This window comes from Dromiciops gliroides, chromosome 1 (assembly GCF_019393635.1).
Source record: "Dromiciops gliroides isolate mDroGli1 chromosome 1, mDroGli1.pri, whole genome shotgun sequence".
Taxonomy (NCBI): domain Eukaryota; kingdom Metazoa; phylum Chordata; class Mammalia; order Microbiotheria; family Microbiotheriidae; genus Dromiciops; species Dromiciops gliroides.
Genome location: NC_057861.1, coordinates 277,825,186 through 277,850,345, shown reverse-complemented (window position 1 = coordinate 277,850,345; position 25,160 = coordinate 277,825,186). Strand labels below are relative to the sequence as shown.

The window sequence follows — 25,160 nt, the reverse complement described above, 5'->3', positions numbered from 1 at the left end:
TTCTCCAAGTCATCCCTACATTGTCCTCTTCTCTTGAATCCCTTGTCCCTTTTTCCTATCACTGGCTCTCCTCTTGCCAAACTTCAGCCTTAGACTATTTCTACCATCCATGTTCCTCCACTCCACTAGAAGTTGGAGAAAATCTCACAACCCCAACAACTGGGCACATTACAAATTCACTGGGCCCACAAGGCAGCAAAGCGGTCCCTTTATTCCTCCCTCATTAATTGCCAATTTCATTCCTCACAGGAGCTATTCCAAACCTTCTATTTCCTCAGACCTACCACAAGTCCTACCCAAAACCCCTCCCCATCTGAGGATGTGCCTCTTACTTTACTAAAAAAATTAAGGTTGTTCAACATGTTCTTTTCTCATTCTCTTTATCTCAAAATCCTGTGACATCACTTCCCACTCCCTCAGGATTTCCCCCACTCTCTAACAGAGAGATGACCTTTTTCCTTGCCAAAGCCAGCCCTTCTACTCATGCACTCGATATCATCCCCTCCTGTCTTTTATGACAGATTGCCTGCTCAACTACCTTCCACCCTTTCTCCACCCTCTTGAATCTTTGCCCTCTCACTATCAACTGGTTCCTTCCCCATACCTTTCAAACATGCTCAAGTATTCCTCAATCTTTACAAATCTTTGCTAGACCCTACCATCCCCTTAAGTTATCATCCTATATCTTTTCTCTCTCTCAGCCAAATTTCTGAAAAAGCTGACTATATTTCCTTTTACTCCTCGTTTTTTTGGGTTTTTTTGAGGGGCAATTGGGGTTAAGTGACTTGCCCAGGGTCACACAGCTAGTAAGTGTCAAGCATCTGAGGCCAGATTTGAACTCAGTTCCTCTTGAATCCTGAGCTGGTGCTCTATCTACTGCGCCACTTAGCTGCCCCCTCATTCCTTTGTAATCTGACTTTTGATCTAATCACTCATTTGAAACTGCTCTCTCCAAAGTTACCAATGATCTCATTTAAAAAACTGTTTTATTGATCTTTTGTTTTAATATTGCCTAAATTTTCCCTAGTATCTTTCCTTCTTCCCCCTTCCAAGAGAGTAATTCCATATAACAAAGAATATTTCTAAAGATTAAAAAACCCAGCAAACTCATCAATATATTGAAAAACTGAGAATATATGCAATGTTCCATACTTGTGGATCTTCCATCTCTGCTAAGGAGTAGGTTATCTCTCTTCTTTGAGGCCATGGTTCTTTGATTTCTTTGTGATTCTATAACATTTACTTTCTTTTTCATATAATTTTTATTGGTATCTTTTGCTTTTCACATCAGAATTTCTCCTAGTATTGCTTCACCTTTTCCTTCCCAGAAAATCAATATTCTTATAGGAAAAAAAAAGGAAAGTAAAAAAAGTGAGCAAAACTGTACTGATGAACATAGGAAAATGCAGTGATATACATCAAAAAAGTTGGAAAACCTATACTATGTTCTATATCCATGGGCCTACCACCTATTAGTGATCTGGAATACTCTTTCATATGGTTGTTAAAACTTTACAATTCTTCTTTTAAAAATATTTGTTCCTATCCTTTGATGACTTATCTATTAGATAATGACTTTGGGGGTCATTTACCTGTTGGTTATCAATATATCTTGCATATTACACCCTTATTTGATAAATTTGATACAAAGATTTTTCCCATTCACTTTCCTTCTTAATCTAGATGCACTGATTTCATTTGTGAAGAAGGCTTTCAATTTCAAAAAATCAAAATTATCTATTTTTATCTTTTGTAATTGCTTCTATGCCTTGTTTAAGAAAACATCTCAGGGCAGCAAGAAGGCACAGTGGATAGAGCACCGGCCCTGGAGTCAGGAGTACCTGAGTTCAAATCCAGCCTCAGACACTTAACACTTACTAGCTGTGTGACCCTGGGCAAGTCACTTAACCCCAATTGCCTCACTAAAAAAAACCAAACCAAACCAAACCAAACCAAAACATCTCCTACATCTAACTGCAAAATGTATATGATCTTCATCTCTTATAATTTTTAAAAAATATAATCATTTAATAGTCAGATAATATATCTATTTTGAATTTTTTGTGGAATATGGTGTAACATGTTAAACCTAATTTCTGCCAGACTGTTCTCCAATTGTCCCGACAGATTTAAAAAATCAAATTGGGAGTTTTTCCTAAGTAGGTTATGTTTTCAGGTTTATCAAACACTAGGTTATTAAGGTACACTATTCTTATTTCGTTAAATGTGTAAGCCTGTTCCATTGATCTACTTCTCTATTTTTAACCAATACCAATCGGGACTGAGAACTGCTGCTTTATAATATATTTTGAGGTCTGGGAAGTGCTATTGTTCACTCTACTTTTTTTCCATTATTTTCCTTGATATTATAATTGTTTTGTTTCTGCAAATTAATTTTCAACATCTCTTCTTTTGTATTTGTTAAGCTAGTTTCTTTATCTATTATTCCTTGGTCTAGACAGAAGGAGTATATGGATCTCATAAAAGGAGTCCTGACTTCTTTTGGCCCTTGTGCACGATTCTTATTTTGGGGAATTTTAAAAGTTCCTGAAACTGGAAACAGTTATCTAGTCCTCTATCTTGTGGGTCACGTGACCCAGAAGTCACAATGATCATTTATTTATCAAATCTGGTGGGTTTTTTCTCAGCTCTGCAAGCACTTGACATTGTCGAACAATCCATCTTCCTGGACACTCATCCCTCTCTGAGTTCTTCTAACACCATTCTCTTGGTTCACCTGCTGCTCATCTGTTCCCTCCTCAGCCCCCTTTCCTTCAGGCATCCATATCACAGCCTCAAACTGTTGGTGTTCCCCAAGGGTCTATCCTGGGCCTCTTCTCTTCTCCCCTTATACTCTCCCTACTGGCCATCTCATCACCTTCCCTTGGGTTTCACTATCATCTCCATGCACATGATTCAAACATACAGGTCCAGTCCCACTCCTTCACTCCCTTGACCTTCGGTCCTGTATCACCAACTGCCTATTAGATACTTCAAGCTATATTTTTCTGGAGACATCTTCAATTCAACATGTTCCAAACTGAACATTATCTTTATTCCCAAACTTTTCCTTCTCTAAACTTACTAGTTCTAGAGAAAGCACTGCCACTTTTTCCATTCTGATTTAGAAATCTAGATATTACCCTGACCTCCTGTCTCTCCCTCACCCCACACGACTAATAAGCTGCCAAAACTCACTCTTTCAACTTTCAAAGCATCTTTCCAATCCAGCCTCTACTCTCCACTGAGTTACCCCTTTAGTTCAGGCCATCATTACTTCTTGCTGAGATTACTGCACCAGTCTCCTAACTGGCATCTCAGCTAGAAGAATCCCATTGCTCCCGCACATCCTACACACTGCTGTCAAAGCCATTTTCCTTAAGCACAGACTCGACCATGTCAGTCACCTACTCATACTACCCCAAAGGGATCCTATTTTTTCTAAAATACAATCTGAACTCTTTTGTTTTGCTTTCAAAACCCTCCACAACCTGAGCCCAAGCTGTCTTTTTAACCTCCTTCCCCCCACACTATCAACTCAGCCAAACTGCCTTCCCTTTGTTGTTCACATAACACATTCCAGCTCTTTCGTCTCTAGAAATCTGGAGGGGCCATCTCACCTGCGTGGAGTGCAGTCCTCCCTTACTTCTTCTTCAGAATTCCTCTTCAAGATATAGCTCAAGGGGCAGCTAGGTGGCGCAGTGGATAAAGCACTGGCCCTGGATTCAGGAGGACCTGAGGTCAAATCCAGCTTCAGACACTTAACACTTACTAGTTGTGTGACCCTGGGCAAGTCACTTAACCCCATCTGCCTCACCAAAAAAAAAAAAAGATACAGCTCAAGCACCATCTTCTACTTGAAGCTTTCCCTAATCCTCCCCTCCTTCCCTAACTACCTTGTACTTAACTTTCTCTTGTATGTATTTTTGTATTTGTCGACTTTATGTTGTCTATTTTTATAAGTACTTATCTTCCCTATTAAGATTTAAATTTCCTCCTTTTAAGTAGGGATTGTTTCAATTTTTGAACGGACATCCCCAATGCCTGGCACATAGTAGGTTGTTTAATACTTTTTAGTTGACTGTCCAACAACTGAGTATTCATTTTACTGAGACTGAAAAATGAAAGATGCTGTACTTGCCATGAATCATTCCTTCACACAAAATTAGTGAGCATGCTTAAAGAAATTTAATGCTACAAATGAAAAATATGGTCCACTCTTGTTTTGATGCGAATGCTACTTTCTATTAGTAGCTAACAATGCTAAATTTAATTATTAATAACACAAGGTCTTAGGAAAGAGAGGGGCCTTTAGTATACAAAATGGATATTTAATGGTATTTCTCTGATTATGGCCTGATATCCTCAAATTTGCCTCCAAAATCAGATCTTCTTGAAAGGAAACCTATATAGGTATATACAATAAAAATACAATTACACATAAGCTTTAATAAATTACAACTGCTCGAAAACCCTTGGCACACTTTGTGTTCAGATCTGGTAGCTCTGTTGAGAATGGATTAGAATAAGCTTTGAGGCAAAGAGATCAAATAGAAGGTAACAGCAGTAATCCAGGCAAGAAGTGACAAGAGCCTGAACTAGAGAGATGAGTGAAAAGAAGAAATGCATGCAAGAGATGCCATGGAGATAGAAATGACAAGACTTGGTAATGGTTTAAAGAGAGAGGAGTTGAAGAAGACACCCAAGTTTCAAACCTGAGTGAACAGAAGGATAGTAGTACCATTCTCAACAATAGGGAAATTCAAAAGAAAAGTGGATTTTAGGGAAAAAATAAGTTCTGCTTCAATATATTGAGTTTGAGATGTCAATGGACATGCAGTTCACAATGTCCAACAGGGATCTTTCCTTTATTGGATCTCATGGCAATAATTTTCCTTCTGCCCTTACAATATTCTAATTTTTATTTTCTGTGTACATCTATTATTCCTACTAGACTGAGTGTAAACTCCCTGAGATATGCATTGCTTTATATCTCCTCCAGGACCCACCATGATGCTTTGCACACTGTAGATATGTGATATAATTGATGCAAGAAAGAACGAGCACAGTTGCCAGTGATCTTCTCTTTAAATTTTTTGGTGCACTGACTTCCTGGCACAGCTTGAACACCTTTGTGCTGCGGCCTATCAAATCTTCTATCTTTAGACCAGACCTTGGAATTTCTCTATTTCAAACTTCTTCTAGGGCAATTATCTTGGCTAAGTCTTGCTTCAAACTTAGTATTCTAAAATTATATTCATCAACCTTTCTCTACTCAAAACAACTTTCCTATTTCTGTCAACAGACAGACTTGAAACCTCAGAATCATCTTTGACTCTTTTCTCTCCATCACCTAGTTGTCACCAAGTTGTCGATTCTTCTCTGAAATCTTTCAAATTGCCCCCTCTTGCTCTATTCCCACTGGAACCACCCTAGTAAAGGCCTTTATCACACAATTGTTGCATTTTGTTCTTGTCAAGTCTCTGCTCGATCCACCTACACACCACCTCCAGACTATTCTTTCTCAAATCCCAGTTTTGTCAAGACACTTCTCTGCTTAAACATTCCAACGCTTACCAAATAAAATCCAAATGCCTCAAACATTCAAGGCTTTTCATGATGCAGCATCACCCAGTCTACTGAATTTTTATTCCCTCCTGCTCCTTATATAAACCTTGACTTCTGGCCAGACTAATTCCCTTTCTGTCCCCTTAACACACAATGTTTATTATCAACTCCAGAACTTTGCTCAAGCTATCACTCACTCTTCATAACTTTTCTTTCCCTCCTCTAGCTCAATCCTATTGACTCTATAAGGTCTAGCTCAAACCCAACTTCCTCTACTGCATCTTCCTTCAAACCTTGTAGGGGCAGCTAGGTAACACAGTGGATAGAGCACTGGCCCTGAAATTAAAAGGACCTGAGTTCAAATCTCACCCCAGACACTAACTAGCAAATCACTTGACCCCAATTGCCATCTCCAATCATTTTGACATAGGTTTTGCCACTGGACCCAGATGGCTCTGGAGAAGTGAGGTTGGCCTCACACAGCCCTCCCTCACTTAAATCCAATTCACTGCAAGTCATGATATCACCCTGATGTCATCGAACTATTTGAGAATGAAGGACAAACAATAATAATAACCTCAACCCTAGAGCCCACCCAGATCTCTCCTTTCTCTGACTTCCTATTGGTGCTTATCTGTGTTACTCTTTCTGATATATTTAATTATATACTGCCTTACATTGTTACCTAACTGCTTGGAAATGTGCATGTATTTCTATACAGAAGTACAAATACATATACAAGCAACTCTCTGAGACTGTAAACTAAAGAAAAGTTGCAGGTAAAAGTAGTTTCCTATGCTGATAAAATCCTAAGTCTGGACAAAAAAATACACACATCTATCTTTTCTTTATGTCTTATCTTTCTAGATGTTAGGCTTCCTGAGAACAGTAACCATGATTTATTTTTTTGTTTTTGTTTTTTGTTTTGTTTTGTGAGGCAATTGGGGTTAAGTGACTTGCCCAGGGTTTATTTTTTAAATTTCTTTCAGGACCTAAGGGAGTTCTATGCTGTAAGGAAACTCAGGGGACCCTACTGCATCCTTTGCTCCTAGGAGGCACATATTACAACCAGACCTAATTCACAGCCTGTCTTTAATTCTACTCATCTGACCAAATTACCAAGTAGCTGGATAACTCCACCTTCACTTAGGACCTTAATTCTTCTTCTTTTCTTCTTCTTCTTCTTCTTCTTCTTCTTCCTCTTCTTCCTTCTTCTTCTTCCTCTTCTTCTTCTTCCTCTTCCTCTTCTTCTTCTTCTTCTTCTTCTTCTTCTTCTTCTTCTTAAGTTGTTTCAGTCATGACTGATTCTCCATGACCCCATTTGGGATTTTCTTGGCAGACGTACTGGAGTGGTTTGCCATTTCCTTCTCCAGTTCACTTTACAGATAAGGAACTGAACCAAACAGAGTTAAGGGACTTTCCCAGGGTCACAGAACTGGTATATATTTGAGGCCAAATTTCAACTCAAGTCCTGCCCAAATACTTAATATAATCCCCCACAACCAATTTTCAGTGTTACCCTGGAAGGCTTCAGTTCCTAGACACTCATCCTGTAACTAAGGTCAACTTAACATTAAATACAAAGGGTACAAGTAAATTTAGTGTTCAAAATATCTAACTAGGGCTAAATTTTCTAATCTAAAGTTTTCCTGAATTCCAACCAAGGACCGACCTAGCCCCATAAAGCTACAGATGGCCATCTTTGGCTGGGAGAAAAACACCACACATTTCTTCTCTTCCAGTTCCTATTTACTGATTGTCTCTCTTCTATATGCTTCCTCCAATTTTTGGCTCCAAAGTTTTATGTAATTAAGATTACAATAATTACTTCACTGTGTATCTCCCCCAGCACCACAAACACCAACAGAAAAATTCACATATAACCCATAGGTTAATACTTAGGATATCATCCCCAAACTGCCGTACAGTTTACAAAGAAAACTCCAATATTTACAGAAATGTATGTGTGTATACAGAGAGGTATGTGTGTACACATATGCATATTATATATATATATATATAAATAGTAAATATAAATAAAATAAGCATCTCAGTAAATAGTGACTTAGTGCTTCTCAAGATATCTACCTAAAAAGGTTAAGCTGTGCACAGAAAAATATCTAGTATGGGTCTTGAACTCAGAGATATAGCTAGATATAGTTAAATCGTTGTTCACAAGTAATGTGATTAAGTTGTTAAAATATTATTATGCTATATGATTATGTTAACCATTCCCTGAACATATGATTGTTAGTTAACAGCTGAGCTAGTTTTTGGCAAAGCATTTTCCATTAAGTTATTGCTTACCTGGATCAAAATTATCACCAAATATTCTTTTGGCAGGAATCTTCATTGTCATAGTTGGAAATTGTTTCTTTAGCTAAAATTTTAAAAATAAGATTACATGCACTAACAATTTTATAAATCAAATATTAATTCACAGAAATTAAATATAAAGCTATCTGATTTTTTAAAACTTCATCCTAAGATGTCCTTTCTTACAAAGATGATTGCATATAATCAGTCAGCATACAATATTAACTTGCCCAACTATGATGCCTCATCCTAGCACAGAGGTGACTCTAGGTTCTTGAGGGTTATGCCAACAGAATGTAAGTTCTGGCAGATTCTACCCTAATGGAAAGGTTTCTTGGTAGAGCCCTGGCAACAGACCATGGCAGCTTTCTGAGGGGGAACCAAGCTAGCTGAACTGACAAGTGCAATTCCCAGTAGGCTTGCTACTTCATGAGGAATTCTGTGGCCAAGCCAACCCATAAAACAAACACAAAATGTTGCTCAAGTCTTATTTGAACATCTTCCCACTTTGGCAATGACTGAATGGAAGATAAGAGGATGGGACCAAATGTTAAGAATCTTATCATTTTTAGACTGTCCATAAACTTCAATAGGCAATAACGATAATTAATTTTAATCCATTAAGAAAACATGTCACCTGTGTTTTCCTCACATAAATATAACAGTCACTTTCCATTAATGACTTCCCAGTGTTTATATACAGTAGCCTGGCACATAGTGGTAGGTATGTCATAAATGTTTACTGATTGATTGATCATGATATCTTTTCTCTTGGTTGCCTCCTTGTATAGTTTTTACCCATTAGCACATTAATAAAAATCAGTGTGTCAGATTACATATTTTTTATTTTACCAAGTCAACCCTGAAGAGAAACACAAATTTAGGTCTCAATTTCATCACCTAAAAAATGAAGATATTACTACTTGCAGGACTGTTGCAAAGATAAAGTATCATGAATGTTAATTGTTTGGCAAACTATACAGCTCTATGTAAATATGGGCTGTTATAAAATAAAGATAGGAGTTTCTGTAATTCAAGGGAGACTAAACATACAACTCAACTGGTAACTAAAATGTGAATGTGGAATTTTTACTTTTATCTTTTGTTTCATGTCTGAAGTGAACATTATTTTCTGATTTATGGAAATCTTGGTCAGCTTTAGCCTTCTTTTTTCCTACTAATTTCTACCACCTTGATATCATTTCTCGTTTCTCCCTCTTTCTTCCTCATCTTAAAGATTGAAAAAATCTAAAGGGTAAAGGAAGGTAGAAAAAGAGACAGGAGCAGAGAAAAATGTAAAGGAGGAGAGAGAACCAAAAAAAAAAATACACAAATGAAGCAGAAAAGTGGGGTACGGAGAGGAATAATGAAAATAGAAATGGACTTGCCCCATACAAATTAAAATATGGAAAATAAAATTTAATAGGATTTTTTTCTCTTAAAATGAAAAAGAGGAGCCAAAAAACTATCTAAACTTCACTATTTTGCCTAAAACACCACAGTCAATCACATATCCAAGAACTGCCACACAAAGGGATCAAAAAGCCACTATCAAAGACCTCAGTGGCAGCATTTTTTAAACTTGATACCATATATGAAATCTGCACTGGTGGAATGTTTCCAAAGAAAGAATTCCCTACACCAAAGAAATCCTAAGTCCAACATGTTTATCAATGTATGTACACAGACAGTTTGTGAATATAAATATGAAATGCTTAACTGTTATAGATTTTTACATTTTAATTTCTTGGACTCCATCTCTTAATATCTCTCCCTCCTGAAAAAATCTGGAGACATCCCTTCCTAATCTGTTTCACATCCAATAGAAAGACAAAAAAATTTTAAAAAATTTTAGAGGTTCTGTGAATAACCTGCAATTACATTATCTGAAGCAAATATGTACATGTATGTATATATGTAGCAAATGTGTGTGTACATGTGCGCACACGCACACTTCAAATTTAACTAACATGAACTAAAAATTATAGAAAACATGCCCATTTGCTTAAGCCTTCCATTTTGTTTCAAGAGGGTGGCTTAAGCCACATGTTAGACCTCTTTGAAGTGTATTAAATTTTTTTTGTTTGTTTGTTTTTGTAGGGCAATGAGGGTTAAGTGACTTGCCCAAGGTCACACAGCTAGTAAGTGTCAAGTGTCTGAGGCTGGATTTGAACTCAGGTCCTCCTGAATCCAAGGCCAGTGCTTTATCCACTGCGCCACCTAGCCGCCCCCGTAGTGTATTAAATTTAATCAAAATTAGTCAACTCCTTCAAAAGCTTGTGGGAGAGGAATACAGATAGACATGTGAAATATTGAGCAGTACTATAATCATGACTTAACTTTCAGCATTTATTAGAACCTCTTTAAGCAATGACACATTATCTAAATTCTTGGATTCCTATACATAGTAATCCATCTCTGAAGTAACACATGACAATCACAGCAAATATTTTGTAAATTTAAATCACTAGACAGTTATTTTTCTTTCTCAACTTACACAGTATTATTGATAATCTAAGTTAACAGGAAAAATATCTTTGTTTCTATTCTTTATTTTTATCAAGTCAAACTGTTCTATGTTACTTACAAACCCAACAATCTCTCATAAGAATTTTGTGAAATGTAACTTAAGTAGACTGGAATTTGGTCCCAGACAAACATGATCAAACTGGTTACATGTGGGTGTTGGTATTGACCCTTTGGGCAACCACCTGTCAAGGAGGAGGCTATCGAGGAGGGAGCCCTTAGGGGCTGTCATGCCTGCTTCCCCCATGCGATGCCTTAGATTTGATAGAAAAGACTGTGTGGGCCATTTTCACCTGGGATTAATGAGTTGTAAGAAAACTGCATTTACTAAAAGCAAGTACTTTTAGTTTATATGTGATCCAGAGCTTTGAATAAGGAAAAGCCACTCTTCTCATAGTACCATCTAATACATTTTAGACACAGCTATCCTAAAATTCCCATTACAAAAGACAAGGGACAAAAAAAAGTAGAAAAAGAAGAAACTGTATTTTCTCTATAACCAAGTTTAGCTGCTCTGTAAAAGAGTTATTTCTCATGTAACTAAGTGCCAACTATTAGATGATATTTACTTTGATACTTTGAGTTTTTCCATAAGTCCACCATAAAGGATCAACCTGAAGCAAGGACGTTCTTGCTGGTTCTTTTTAATATTTTTGAGAATACCAGCATCGTATTCTGGCTGTCAATCTCTTCTTCTCTCTCATTCTAACCACATGTCTAGCTCATTTCCTTTTGTGGTCTTGTGTCTTTATTACCTTTTATGCCACTACCATAGAACATCATTAGCAACATTATACATACCATAAATCAATCCATTTCCCTTTGGGTTATTTATAATTTTGATTCTTCTAAGCTCATCATGGTATTCCAAAACTGATAGCCACATCCTTGGAAGAATACTGGGGTTTTTTTTGTTTTATTTTTGTCTTTTTTGTTTTTTGGCGGGGCAATGGGGGTTAAGTGACTTGCCCAGGGTCACACAGATAGTAAGTGTCAAGTGTCTGAGGCCGGATTTGAACTCAGGTACTCCTGAATCCAGGGCTGGTGCTTTAACCACTGTGCCACCTAGCCGCCCCAAGAATACTGTTTTTAAAGCTCTGAACTTTTACAATACTAACTGAACAATTTGGGATCGCTGAAAACATGGTGCAATTTCCTAAATATAATTCTAACTTATTTTCTCCAATTACTACTTCATTCTGGACCTAGCTTACTATCTATCTCTCCAAAATACATATAATGATGAAATGATTCAATAGATTAAGTAATCTATGCATTAACATACCTTTTCATCTACTTTGTTTTTCCAAGCAGGATGGTTAGGATATTTATTTCCTATTGCTGTAGGGATTTCACTTTTGAGTATTCTATGCAAGCAGTACAATGTAACATGCAAGTTAACAGGGAATCTTTCTTTTGATTTGACTCTGCACAGGATGCCTTCCTAACAGACCACTAAGATAAGCCAATATTTCTCCTCATTTTATACCTGGTTTGATATCAATACGCAATTCATCACTAAACAAAATGACTCCTTCTAGCCCTGTTAGATTCTTATATAATTTTGATGAATGCTTGAGATGTTTTGTTTGAAGAAAACCTTTCCAAGGTCATATTATGCTTAAAAACAAAACATCAATACACATTACACATCAGGATGTGTAATGATGTTGGATAATCATAAAAAATCAGAAGCCTATTCTCTTCTCCTGTTGTCATCAAAGATGCCACTGATGCATGGATAGATCATCCTTACAAAGGTTTTTTATAACCGCAGAGGCCTTCTCGAACACTATTTTTTGGGAAGGTGACTAAAGGACTGCAATAATTTCCATGATTTTGGACTATTCCCTTGACAATATATATATATATATACACACATACACACACACACATATATATATATACACATACACATATATATATACATATACACACACACACACACACACACACACACATATATATATATATATATATATATATATATATATAAATAATTTTTTTTTTTTTTTGGTGAAGCAACTGGGGTTAAGTGACTTCCCCAGGGTCACACAGCTAGCAAGTGTCAAGTGTCTGAGGCCGGACTTGAACTCAGGTCCTTCTGACTCCAGGGCCAGTGCTCTATCCACTGTGCCACCTAGCTGCCCTGACATATTTGTTTGTTTGTTTGTTTTTTAGTGAGGCAGTTGGGGTTAAGTGACTTGCCCAGGGTCACACAGCTAGTAAGTGTTAAGTGTCTGAGGCTGGATTTGAACTCAGGTACTCCTGACTCCAGGGCCAGTGCTCTATCCACTGCGCCATCTAGCTGCCCCCCTGAGATATTTTTTTTTTGGTTTTAGTGAGGCAATTGGGGTTAAGTGACTTGCGCAGGGTCACACAGCTAGTAAGTGTTAAGTGTCTGAGGCCGGATTTGAACTCAGGTACTCCTGACTCCAGGGCCGGTGCTCTATCCACTGCGCCACCTAGCTGCCCCTCTGACATATTTTTTAATGTGAATCCTGAGTACTTTGAAAATTATATTGTGTCCATTAGCATGGATTATTTCTGAATGTATCTGGTCAGGTTCAGCTGCTCTAACTTCTACCTTTTAAAGTACTGTTATAACCTCTGTAGTAAGTTAAGTATTAAAAGTGTTGGAATCCAAATGCTGTATAGTTCTATATCCAGTGTCATTAAAAGTAAACCAAGAAGGGGCAGCTAGGTGGCGCAGTAGATAGAGCACTGGCCCTGGACTCAGGACGTGAGTTCAAATCCAGCCTCAGACACTTGACTCTTAATAGCTGTGTGAACCTGGGCAAGTCACTTAACCCCAATTGCCTCACCCAAAAAAAAAAAAAAAAGTAAACCACTATAAAAAATACCAAGGATCTGTTTCATTTTGCATCTGCTTGCTGTCCTGCTTTCTAATTTCATCTACAAATTCTCTTGATGTTCTTGCTTAATTAGATTTTATAATTGCTCCTCAACTTCTTTTTTAAAGTTCTCTAAGGCAATTTTTCTTAGATCTTCATTCATCTTCTCCGACATTTGACAAATGAGCTCATACTTTAAATAGTGCTGTGCATGGCAAGAGTAGCAACCTCAGAATCAGATTTCTATTGTTCAGTCAGATCACTGACTGGATTGCAAAGGTCAAAGTAAATCCTAAATTACAATAATTGAAAATAGTGCTGTCCTCTCTCCACTTGGCAAAGGGATTAAGGGCTTGCTGACTGAGGCAGCTTGTAGACTCTGCACTTCTTCCTTTGTGATGACTGTTTTATATCAATCAACAAGCATATTTTGCTATGCGTCAGGCCTCATGATGGCATAAGCAGTCCCTGTCCTGAAGAAGCTGTCACTATAAGGCAGACAGTATATATAAATAGGTACATATAAGACACATACAGAATAAACGGAAGGTGACCTGAAAGGGGAAGGTTCTAGAAACTGAAGTCCCAGAGAGGCTCCTATAGAAGGTGGTCCTGGAGCTACTGAAGGAAAACAGGAATTCTAAGAAGGGCTAAAAAGCATTGATTAAGTGCTTACCATGTACCAGGATTACAAACAGAAAAGCAAGATTGTTCTTTCTCAAAAGGAGCTAACATTCTAAGACAGATACCACATATAGGAGGTTTTAGTTGTCAAGTCAGATGATAGTATATCATCTTTGTTATTTCCAACATACTGATGCTGAACCATTTGAATCTGTGAATAGGACTTTCATGATGCAAACTTTTTTATATTCCAAGGCTTCAGTAACTGTGGGCCCAATCTATGGGACAGATATGGGATAGGAGAGCAAGAGAGAGACTACAGCTGGAGAACTCTCTCTCTCTCTCTCTCTCTCTCTCTCTCTCACGCCCTGGGAATTACTTAGCTATCAATAACTGAACCCATGGGAACAGATAAGATGACCAAGTGAGATGGAATAGAGAGAAAAGAGAAGATGGCCCAAGACAGAACACCTTGTGGGACAATCACAATTAGGTATCAGATGAATTGTCCATTTCTAAATTTTTGGAATAACAACTTTAAAGAAGTGAAAATGGAGGTACTAGAACTGAACTTATCATATCCACCTTTTATTCTAATTTAGGATTTATCATGACCTTTCCTTGAACCAATCAATGATCTGACTGCACATACTCATCTAATTCTGAAGTGACTACTAGGTCTATAACCAGTTACTTCCTGTCTTTTAAGGTATATGGCACTCAGTTTCTCCCTTTTCCTTCCTCTCTTCCCCCTCTCTTTCCCCTTGCCCTTTCTCTATCCCCAACAACCTTCATTCCTCTTCCCCCACCTCTCTACTTATCAGTACCTTATAACTCTACTTGAAGAACTTGTGATGTACAAGCATGAGTCACCCAAGCAGTCCTAAAGCCCTCTGGATTTCTCATTTTCTTGATAATGAACTGTACTGTCCTGTATTGTTGATGTTCCCCAGAACCCATCTATTCTATGCTTGGGTAACTGGGTAGTAAGTAATACGTTGTCTTAGTCTGGAGTAACTTATTAAGTTCTTCATAGAATTTTTCTATCTCTTCACCATCTGCAACAGATTATAACACATAAGCTGTAACTATCTTCAGGGTAGTCTATTTGTTTAGACTATTATATGTATGATGAAACAAGCAAGTGATCCATAAAGTTATGTTCCTTGTTTTAGGGAACACAGGACTGACTCCATCAAATTATTTCATTATTATAATTATTATTCACCTCTCCAAGGAAAATCTGGGAGCCATATTTTCATTTAGCTCCAAAAATCTTCCAATTTTATTTATACCAAGATCATTTGTATGGATATGGCTTAATGTCTCCAATCAGTATATCAATTCATTAGTCATTGGGCATATATTGCACGCTGAGTGCCATCTGTTTAATTAATGTTTACAGTCTTTTTAGCCATTCTACTGCCATTATGGAAGAATTATGGAAGAATAATCAATCAATCAATAAACATTTCTTAAGCACCTACTCTGTGCTAAGCACTGTGCTAAGCACTAGGGATTCAAAATGAAGAAAAAGACAGTCCCTGTCCTCAATAATCTTACATTCTATTAAGTAAGAAAGGGGTCATAACCCTACAAATATTTTATGTTTCTGTCCATTTCAGGGCTTTACTATTTAGGAAAAGGAATCAAATCACCCAATGGCCAGCTTTCTGATTTTAAGTCTGTCTACACTTAGCTTGGCTCATTTGTAAATAGGCCAATACTTGAAGTCTTTCCATCTGAAGGTGTCAGAAAAAATAATACTGGGGGCAGCTAGGTGGCACAGTGGATAAAACACCCACCCTGGATTCAAGAGGACCTGAGTTCAAATCTGGCCTCAGACACTTGACACTAGCTGTGTGACCCTGGGCAAGTCACTTAACCCTCATTGCCCCACAAAACAAAAAAACAAAAACAAAATAATAATAATGGCTGGCATTGATGCTGTACTTTTGAAATTTATAAAGTGCTTTACAAACATTATTATCTTGTTTGTTTCCTATAACCACTCTGGGAAATAGGTACCAAAGGTATTCTCATTCTCGCTAATTTACAGATGAGCAGAGAGGTTAAGTCACTTGCTGGTGGTCACATAGCTAGTAAATGCAATGAAACTTTAAAAGCCTAGATATCTCCTAATGGCAAATCCATTGGTCTTTCTACCATGCCACCCGGCATTTTAATCACAGTTAAATAAAATTTAGGACTTGTAACGATTGGAATAATGCCACCTGCTGGAGACTTACTGTAGAAGAGTTCTGCCCATGAAGTGAAGGTCTTTGAGGGCAAGACCAGGAGTCTTTTCTTTGGCGTCAGGAAGTGACGCGGGCTAGTGGGAGGAGGAAGGAAGAGACTGGCGTTCGTTCTCACGCTCTTTCCTCTGGACTCTAGTGGAGAGTGGAGCTAGAAATGTGCTCTCCCTTTAATAGATAGGAATCTAGGCCTTTCTCTCTCTTTACCAAATTCTTCTTCTCCTTAATAAATGCTTAAAAGTCTAACTCTTGCTAACGCTTATAATTTATTGGCAACCACTCATTAGATATTTTAGACAGTTTAGCTAGAATTTTAGCCCTTAACAGACTAGAGACATGACAACTAATGTCTTACCCCTAAGTGAAATAGACTTCAACACCAAGAACACTTGTGAGAGAAATCATAAAGCTAATCCAGTAACTTATTCCAGTTCTCAATTTAAAAGAAAAAAATAGTTGTAATAAGTTTGGGCTATTGCTTTACTTATTAGTAAGGTATAGTTTACATGCTGGCTCCCCTTTTTAGAAAATATTTGTAACTATTAAGGCCTGGGTTATGATTAATATTGAATGAACCTAAAAACAGGTTTCCATAATTTAAACAGCAAAAGTCTCAGGTACGGGGGTGGGGACCCTCAGAGAACTTCTGAGAGTCAGTTACTTATTTCAGTTGTATGAAGTCCTTCATGTCTAGGGAAAATGAGACACTTCTAAGTGCTAATCGAAGTAGTCACACAGATGAAAACCTAGGATCACAAAGGATGGTAGGGCTCATGAGATAGGCTTTAGAAACTAGTCAATTTGTTGGATTTACCAAGGAACATTATTATTAAAAATCACCAGAGAGATGGAATGGAGTTCCCTCACAGCCTTTGATGTATATTTTAAGCTTCTCAGATGTACTTCAAATGATCTTATGACTAATTTAGGATAATTCATGTTTTTTAAAAAAATTATCAAGAGGCTATTTTTTAGGAAGCACCTGCCTTTTTGTTCATCAGAGTAATGAGAATTACAACATAAATTGAACTCAAATACTTTGTTGTTGGATTTCTCTAGGATGATTTCTGTTTTAATTGAATTTTATAGACAGAATCTTACTCACTGTGTTATAAAGCTTATCAAATTCAGCATATCTCCTGAAGACAAACCATTCATTCCTTCCAACTGAAACTAATACTTTATAAACCTGCAAAAATAAAGGGAAAATCAATAACTGTAAACAAAAAGTGCCAAGTATATCTAATTTACCAGGATGCAAAAACATGCCTATTAAACCACTTTAATTTTCTTTTATTGTGCACAAGCTCAAATGAAATTATTACATAATAGAAAACTTTCAGTTTCAAAATACAAAGGCTATAAGTTTTTAGAAACTACAAAGTTTTAAATACAATAACATTATTCACTTAAAAATTAAAGATACTTATACGTCAAGAGAAAAATATTCTCAAGAAAACTGCAATTGTACACAGATTAAAATTATCTTCCAAACAAAAGGTTTCAAAACTTTTTTTAAAGCATACTTTTGCTTTCTCCAAAATTTTGGTTAAGACTAGGTTTCAGGTTTGGGAGGGGAAGGACAACAGTGATTCTAATATTATGCTTTAGTTCCTAAGCATGTAGAGGGGAGGTCAGCACCACTCCTTTGGTGAGTAATCAGTGAAATTTTAGAGTGGAAGAGTTGGGGATATTGTGGACTATATTCCTCTCTCACAGGAGAATTCCAGAAAACTAAGGAAAGTGGAGAACTGACTTGGACATCTCCCAGGTAAGTCTTCACCATCAATGAAAGTTCTATACAAGTTCTAAAAAAATATCTTGGTTGATGAGTTTTCCAGTGTACTTAATTTTAAATAGCCTATTCCTTTATAGATCAAAGACTTATTTTTCCTAAAAGTCCCTACTATTCCACCCCTCATATTGGCAGTCCTTTACTCAAACATTCATAGAATAGGGTAAAAACATTTGGGGATAGTGTGATGATACAAATGTGGAAAAATTGTTTATGTAGAAAACTTCTTTAGAGCTGAAGTTGAAATAAATACCTCACATCCTTTTTTAACAATAGTATCTTCTATCTACATAATGCACTATAATCTACAAAGTATATTTGCAAGCATTAATTATCTCATTTGATCCTCACAAATACCTGGCGAGGTAAGCAGAAAAGGTATTTTGTACCTGCTTTACAGATAAGAAATTATTCAACAATTCAATTCAACAAATATTTACTATGTGCACACTAAGTAAAAGGAACTATGACTTAAGAGATAAATATAAAACCATTCCCACTCACAAAGGGCTTACATTTTATTAGGCTATATCCCCAGTACATACAACTAGCTTCAGAAAGGCTAAATGCTCAAGATCAGATATTCACATGCCCAAAAGGCTATAAAACTGCGCATACCCTTTGACCGAGCAATACCACTACTAGGTCTATATCCCAAAGAGATCATAAAAAAGGGGAAAGGACCCACATGTACCAAAATATTTATAGCTGCTCTTTCTATGGTGGCAAAGAATTGGGGAATAGCTAAACAAGTTTTGGTATATGAATGTAATGGCATATTACTGAGCTGTAAGAAATAAGCAGATGGATTTCAGAAAAACCTGGAAAGACAATGCCAAAAGACTTATGATGGAAAATGCTCTCCACTTTCAAAAGAACTATGGAGTATGAATGCAGTTGTTACTTTTTTATTGTTTTATTGTTTCTGTTTATTCTTTCTTGTGTTTTTCCCCTTTTGTTCTGATTCCTCTCTTACAACATGACTAATGTGGAAATATGTCAAAGAATAAATAAAAGGATTAGATGTTCATTAAGTAAAAGCCCTGGAATCCAGGTCTCCTCATTTTTTACATGCACCAATATCATCATCGACTTCATTAAAAAAAAACCAAACACACATCCTCCAAGGAAACACACTGTATTAACATATAGAGACATGGCCTTCAAAGAATTTACATTCAAAATTACACATAAACATAAACCCATTGCAGGACTTGAAATGTGTAGAAAGAATTACCAGATGTTCATTAAATATTTCAGGAGGTGATACAATCTCCAAAAAAAGGTAAAATCCAAAACTCTTCCGGGTTTTTTTCCCAGAAATTTTTTAGACAATTAAGTAAGGTGGCACAGGAAGAGTTCTACTAAAAACTACATATAATTACATTTTAATAATAATTATTATAATTATAATGGTGATAATAGCTATTATTTATGTAGTGCCTTTTATATGTCAGGCACTGTGCTAAGCATTTTACAAATACTATCTCATGTTAATCTGACAACCACCCTGGGAAGTAGGTGGTGTTATATTCATTTTATAGTTGAGGAAACTGATGCAAACAGAAGTTAGCAACTTGTCCAGCCTCACACAGCTAGAAAGTGTCTAAGGCCAAATCTGAATTCAGGTCTTCCTGAATCCACTCAGTGCTCTATCCACTGTGCCACCTCGCTGCCTCTAATAATACACTATAATATATAATGTATGTTTACGTAATATATAATAATATACCACAATATATCATATAGAATAACATACTATTTCATTAGGCCTATGTTCCGGGCACTGTACTAGGTTCTGGAGATATAAAGACAAAGGTGAAACTTTCTGCCCTCAAGGAGTGGCCAATCTAGCAAAGAGAGAGAGAAGCAAGAGCTGTGGTAGATATAGAATTAATGAGATTTGGCCACTGATTAAGAGTATGAAATAACTGATGAAGAAGAGCAGAGAATGACACAGAAGTGGTAAACATAAGTGACTGGAAGGGCCAGAAAGAAACAGGGAAGTTGGGAAAATGTGTAGGTTTGGAGAAAAAGATAATGAGTTCTCTTTTGGACATGCTGAGTTTGAGATTCTTACAGGACAGTTAAAAGTGCCCAGTGGGCAGCTGGTGATGCAGAACTGGAGTTCAGGAGAGACAGTGGGGATAGATATATACATCTAAGAGTCAATGGCATAGAGATGATAATTACAACCCTTGGGAGGGGTCACCAAGAAAGTGTAGAGGGAGAAGAGGGGACAGAGACTTGGGAGATACCAACAATAAGAGGGAAAGGGTTGATAAAATAATGTCATATGTGACATAAAATACAAAATACACATCTGAGAGCAGCAAGGACTGCAGGGTCCTGAAATATAATGACTACTATTCCCATTTATAAAGCATTTCAATGTTTATAGTAGGTATCTCAAATATTAGTATCCTTATTAAATGGATTTACTAAACAAAGGTTCAGAGGTGTTAAAAAATTTGGCCAAAGTCACACAACTGCTGGAAGAGCTGAAATTCAAGCCAAGATCTCTCCTGAATCCAATTTCATCATTCTTTCCATGATAATCTACTACCCTCCATGAGGAAGAAACATGGGCAAAAGGGCATCTGGACTTGCACAAGATACCTTAGAGAGAAATCTCTATCCACCTGTTCATGCCTGAAATTCCTTAATTGTGACAAAGCTTTTTCATGAATTCAATTGAAAATACCCTTACTCAGTGCCTACTATACTGTGTATCAAGGATACAAAGATGAGGTATAACATTTCTGGCTCTCAAAGAATTTATAATCTAGTGAAGGCGGTGAGATATACGCAAATAATTATAATGCAAGTTAGAACATAATTAAATTATTGGATAAAGTGGCATGAGAGATTCCGAGAGGTAAAAAGATCACTTCTACCTGAGGGACAAAGAGGAGAGATTTACAGAAGGCATCATGAAGTAAGGTATGCCTCATCTGGGTCTCAAAAAAGAAGGATTTCAATAGGTAAAGATATGCAGGATGCCATGTACAATTGTGCTGTGGCAGAGGAGAGGAGGAGAAGAGCAAGCCAATCAGTAGGCTAAAGCAACACCCAAATTCACCAGAGATGCCCCCCTGGCTTGCCTCCCCACTGGTCTCCTTCCCTCCATTCTCTCCTCTCCCTGGTCCATCCTTCAGAGATGCAGATTCACAGAATTTGGCTGGTACATCAAAATAGAAGGAAAGAATAAAATCACAGATTCTGGCTGTGGGGACTGTGAGAACTCTCACGGCTCTTGGAAAATACAAGTTTTGGGTTACTTCTGTTAGCACACTGATGGTTCTACCCCGCCCCCACCCCAATGTGCTTTTATGTACCAGACAAATTCTGTGATTCTGCATCTCTGTGAAGGATGGGCTAGAGAAGGAAGGAACAGAGACAAATTAGAAGAAGACTATAAAGGACAAATTGATTTCTGATCTTTCTGGGCTGACAAACTACACCTAGCAGGTATTTTCTTGGTTTTCTCTTGGCAGCAGGGAGGAAAAATTTAGCTAAATCATATGGATGGAGCACCGCAGCATGCCATCAGGAGATTTCTCGATGATCTGAGTGTGAGTTGAGAATAGAAAGAATGAACCAGTGAACTCAATCCAAAGAAATGGAGTAGGAAAAACAAAAATCTGAAGAGAAAATGACATTCTCTTCTGTGGGTAAAAGGGCAGGAGATGCAAAGGTATCTGGTTCTCAACCTAAAGCGATTCATGAACCAGGCTAGGCACTTGAGTTAAGGGTTAAGCTAGCACCAGTCCTCAGTCTAAGACTAGAAAAATTTCATTGGTAAGTGAGAACTTCTAAATATCTCATCTTATGGTCTTTTTCTGAATTCTTATATTGTTTTCCCTGGCAAATTTACAGTTCTTCAGAAGCCGGCCCCTTCCTACCTCTCTAGTCTTCTTATCTCCTCCACTGGCCTGTCCTCTGTTCCCACACAAACCCCCATCTCTCCTTTCATCTCCTTTTCCCCACCTGTGCACTGGCTGTCCCCCATGCCTGGAATGCTCTCCAGCCTCAACTGAAGGGACAAGAAAAGTGGCCTTTGAGCTGAGTCTTGAAGGAAGAAGTGAAGGAGTATAAAAGACTCAGCTCAAGGGCCACTTCTCTTGTTCCTTCAGCTGCTAGAGCCTCACCTTCTAAGGTGACTGTCCATGTATCTTTTGTCCCTACTTATTGATACATTGTCTCCCCATTGAAATATATAACCTCTTTGAGGGCAGAACTACTTTTTGCCTTTCTTTGTATCCCCAGCATTTAGCACAGTGCCTGGAACATAGTAAACACTTGTACAACAAACTGGTTAAAGATAAAGAGGAAATAAGAAAGGCAAAAGCAGACAGGGGCAAAAAATGAAGAAGGTTTTTAGGGATCTGGTATAACAGTTCTGAGTCCATAAGCAAGATCAGGGAAGCACCACTAGGATTTAATAACCAGGTAATTTTACTAAGAAGTAATAGGGTTAAAGTCCCAGACAGGTTCCAAAAAAGCTATGGGCCCCAAAATCTGACTGGGTCAGTGAGGTTTGGATCCCACATCCTCTGAAAAAAATTATGATGATAGCAGGATGAATGAAAGAAAGGATGCCAAGCATAAAGCCAAGCAAGAAACAAAAAGATCTGATAGTTAATGAAAATGATACTACATTTTCAGGAGTCGGTGACTATAAGAATGAGGGTGACGATGGTAGAAATAGAGATGCCAAAAACAAATGTCAGTTACAAAAATAGTATAAATGGTCAGGCAGCTAGGTGGCACCATGGATAGAGCACTGGCCCTGGAGTCAAGAAGACCTGAGTTCAAATCCAGATTCAGACACTTGACACTTATTAGCTGTGTGACCCTGGGCAAGTCACTTAACCCCAAATGCCTCAACAACAAAAAAAGAAAAAAATCTTTAAAAAAAAATAGTAGGGCAGCTAGGTAGCGAAGTGGATAGAGCACCGGCCCTGGATTCAGGAGGACCTGAGTTCAAATCTGTCCTCAGAGACTTGACACTTACTAGCTGTGTGACCCTGGGAAAGTCACTTAACCCTCATTGCCCTGCCGAAAATTTTTTTAAAAAAAGTATAAATTGTCCAATCACAAATCAGTGAATGACTGCCCACAGATCCTTTCTCACTGTAACAGAGATATGAACAATGTCTATTTCAAGTAGGAGGAGAGATTACCAACAAAGTGAAAAAGATAAGCCAAGAAAGAAGCCTCTGCTGACTACATTTTTGCCTAGCAAAGTCCCTGTTTAACTTCGAGTAAAAGAGTATAGAAGAGGTTCCATTTGTATTATCAAGGGAGTCACAAATATATGCAGTTAAGCTTTGAATGTTTCTTAAAGCCTTCATTATTTAGCTTGCACCAGCAAAGTACTACTGCACATTCTGAGACCTATGTTGTATGTTCCATTAGACAAATTAAGAAAGGATTATTTCCTTGTGATAAGACAGTATTTGGACTACAAAACCATAGTTTTCCAAACTTTTCTCTATTCTCTATTCAATTATTTCCCATATACTTCAAGTTAATACACATACTTACAGTGAACCTCTTTTTTTTCTCCCTGTGTTCATCAGAGCTTGGGATGCTAACACTTGGGCAGCTTTCTTTGCAGTCCATGGTACAGCCTCTTTGGGTTAAGTGTCTCAAATGGACACCACAATAAAGAGTCTGAAGAAGTTTCCAATATTACACAAATTCAATAATACTGATCCAAAACATAAAGTCTCTTGGGAAAACATTCAAATTCCATCATGCAACCTTTAACAAAAAGAAAAAAAATAGAATTTAGCAACATTGAAAAAATACTTTTATGTTCTGTCTTCTAGAGGTGTCTTTTGCGATTAAAAATGAGATTGGATGGAGATCACAAAAAAAGAGCCTTGAATGCCAAGTGGAGAAATGATAGAACATCTGTAGCAGTTAGATATTTCTGAAAAAGGGATTAACATGATGAAATTGGTGTTGACTGGTTTAATTTACAGAATTGTCTTTAGGGGGAAGACACTACAATTTGTAAATGTAGTTTAAGAGATGGCTGAAATAGTCCAGGCATGAAGGATGTGATGGGAAAGTAAGAGACAGATAAATGAGAAGGCTATTTCAAAGAAATTTCTATGGCATTGTCTGGAGGGATTGTGTGGGGAGCTCCATGAAGTTACTGCCTTTCCTCTGCCATCTTGACTCTGGCTATTTCAAAATTTCCACAATACTTGGCAACTGGTTAAACAGAGAGGTTTGAGGGAGGAGCCAAAGAATGTTTCTACTCTTCCCAAACTTGAGTAGACTAGGAGAGGTGTATCAAAGACAACAATAGCTAACTTGAAAGATGGTGTTTTGCAGCTTTTTTGGTAGGCAAGGAAGGCACTGGAGAAAAACTCAGGTTTGCTTACACTGAGTTTGATGTGATATTAGTTAATTCAATTATATGCATCATCTGTGTTGAAAAACACAGGAGCAAAGACTTGATGAACAATCTAGATTTTAGTTATCAATATAGAGAAGATAGAATTATTGAACCAAAGGAACAAATAAGGAGTGGGAAATACAGATGGCCAAGGACTGAGCTTTGAGAAGAGACTGAGTTAGGAGATAGGGGAGAAAAAAGAGCCAAAATATCAAGCTGATATAAAATGGTTAGAGATGCAGGTTAAGTATAAAGTACAGCATCTTGAAAATGAAATTTCAAGAGAGTTCCAAAAAGGGATCAAGTGATTATAACAGTGCCAAAGAATACAGACAATAAGGAAATTAAGATCAAATAAGACATCACTCTTAGGTTTGTCATAAGCATTGTATTAGACCTTTAAAATTTCAATTCAACACTGGTACTGGAAGTCAGGTTGCCAGAGATTAAAAAGGGAATAGATGGCAAGAATATGTAAGTAGCAAGTGCCATTCTGCAGTGAAGAAGAAAAAGAGGACAGTATCTAGAGGTCAGCAGGATTGAGACAAGGTTTTCCAAAATGGGGGAAAAGTCTAGGCCATGAATGAATACTGAGGGGAATAAGTCAGTAGGAAAGTAGAGGCAGAGGCAGAGACAGAGGCAGAGGAATATATAATGGAACAAAATCCCTAAGGAGTCTGAAATAAATACAATCCAGATGGAGGTTAACTGGTAAATCAAAGTATTTGGGTTGAAGAGTCCATGTGAAACTGAAGTTAATCGTGATAGTTGTCAAAGTAATTGGGAAAGATGCTGCACCTGCATCC

The 25,160-nt window shown here is 37.4% G+C and overlaps 1 protein-coding gene across 1 annotated transcript in view; it reads right to left on the bottom strand.

The window, feature by feature from the left end:
• The window catches only part of LOC122736477 (serine/threonine-protein kinase Sgk3), an 83,413-nt gene extending 59,786 nt beyond the window's left edge, over nucleotides 1-23,627 (bottom strand). Inside the window, 3 exon segments of the mRNA XM_043978727.1 lie at nucleotides 7,876-7,948; nucleotides 17,250-17,333; nucleotides 23,490-23,627. Of these exon segments, the coding sequence (XP_043834662.1) occupies nucleotides 7,876-7,948; nucleotides 17,250-17,333; nucleotides 23,490-23,567 (235 nt within the window). The 5' untranslated portion in view covers nucleotides 23,568-23,627.
• Nucleotides 23,628-25,160: the final 1,533 nt, after the last annotated feature.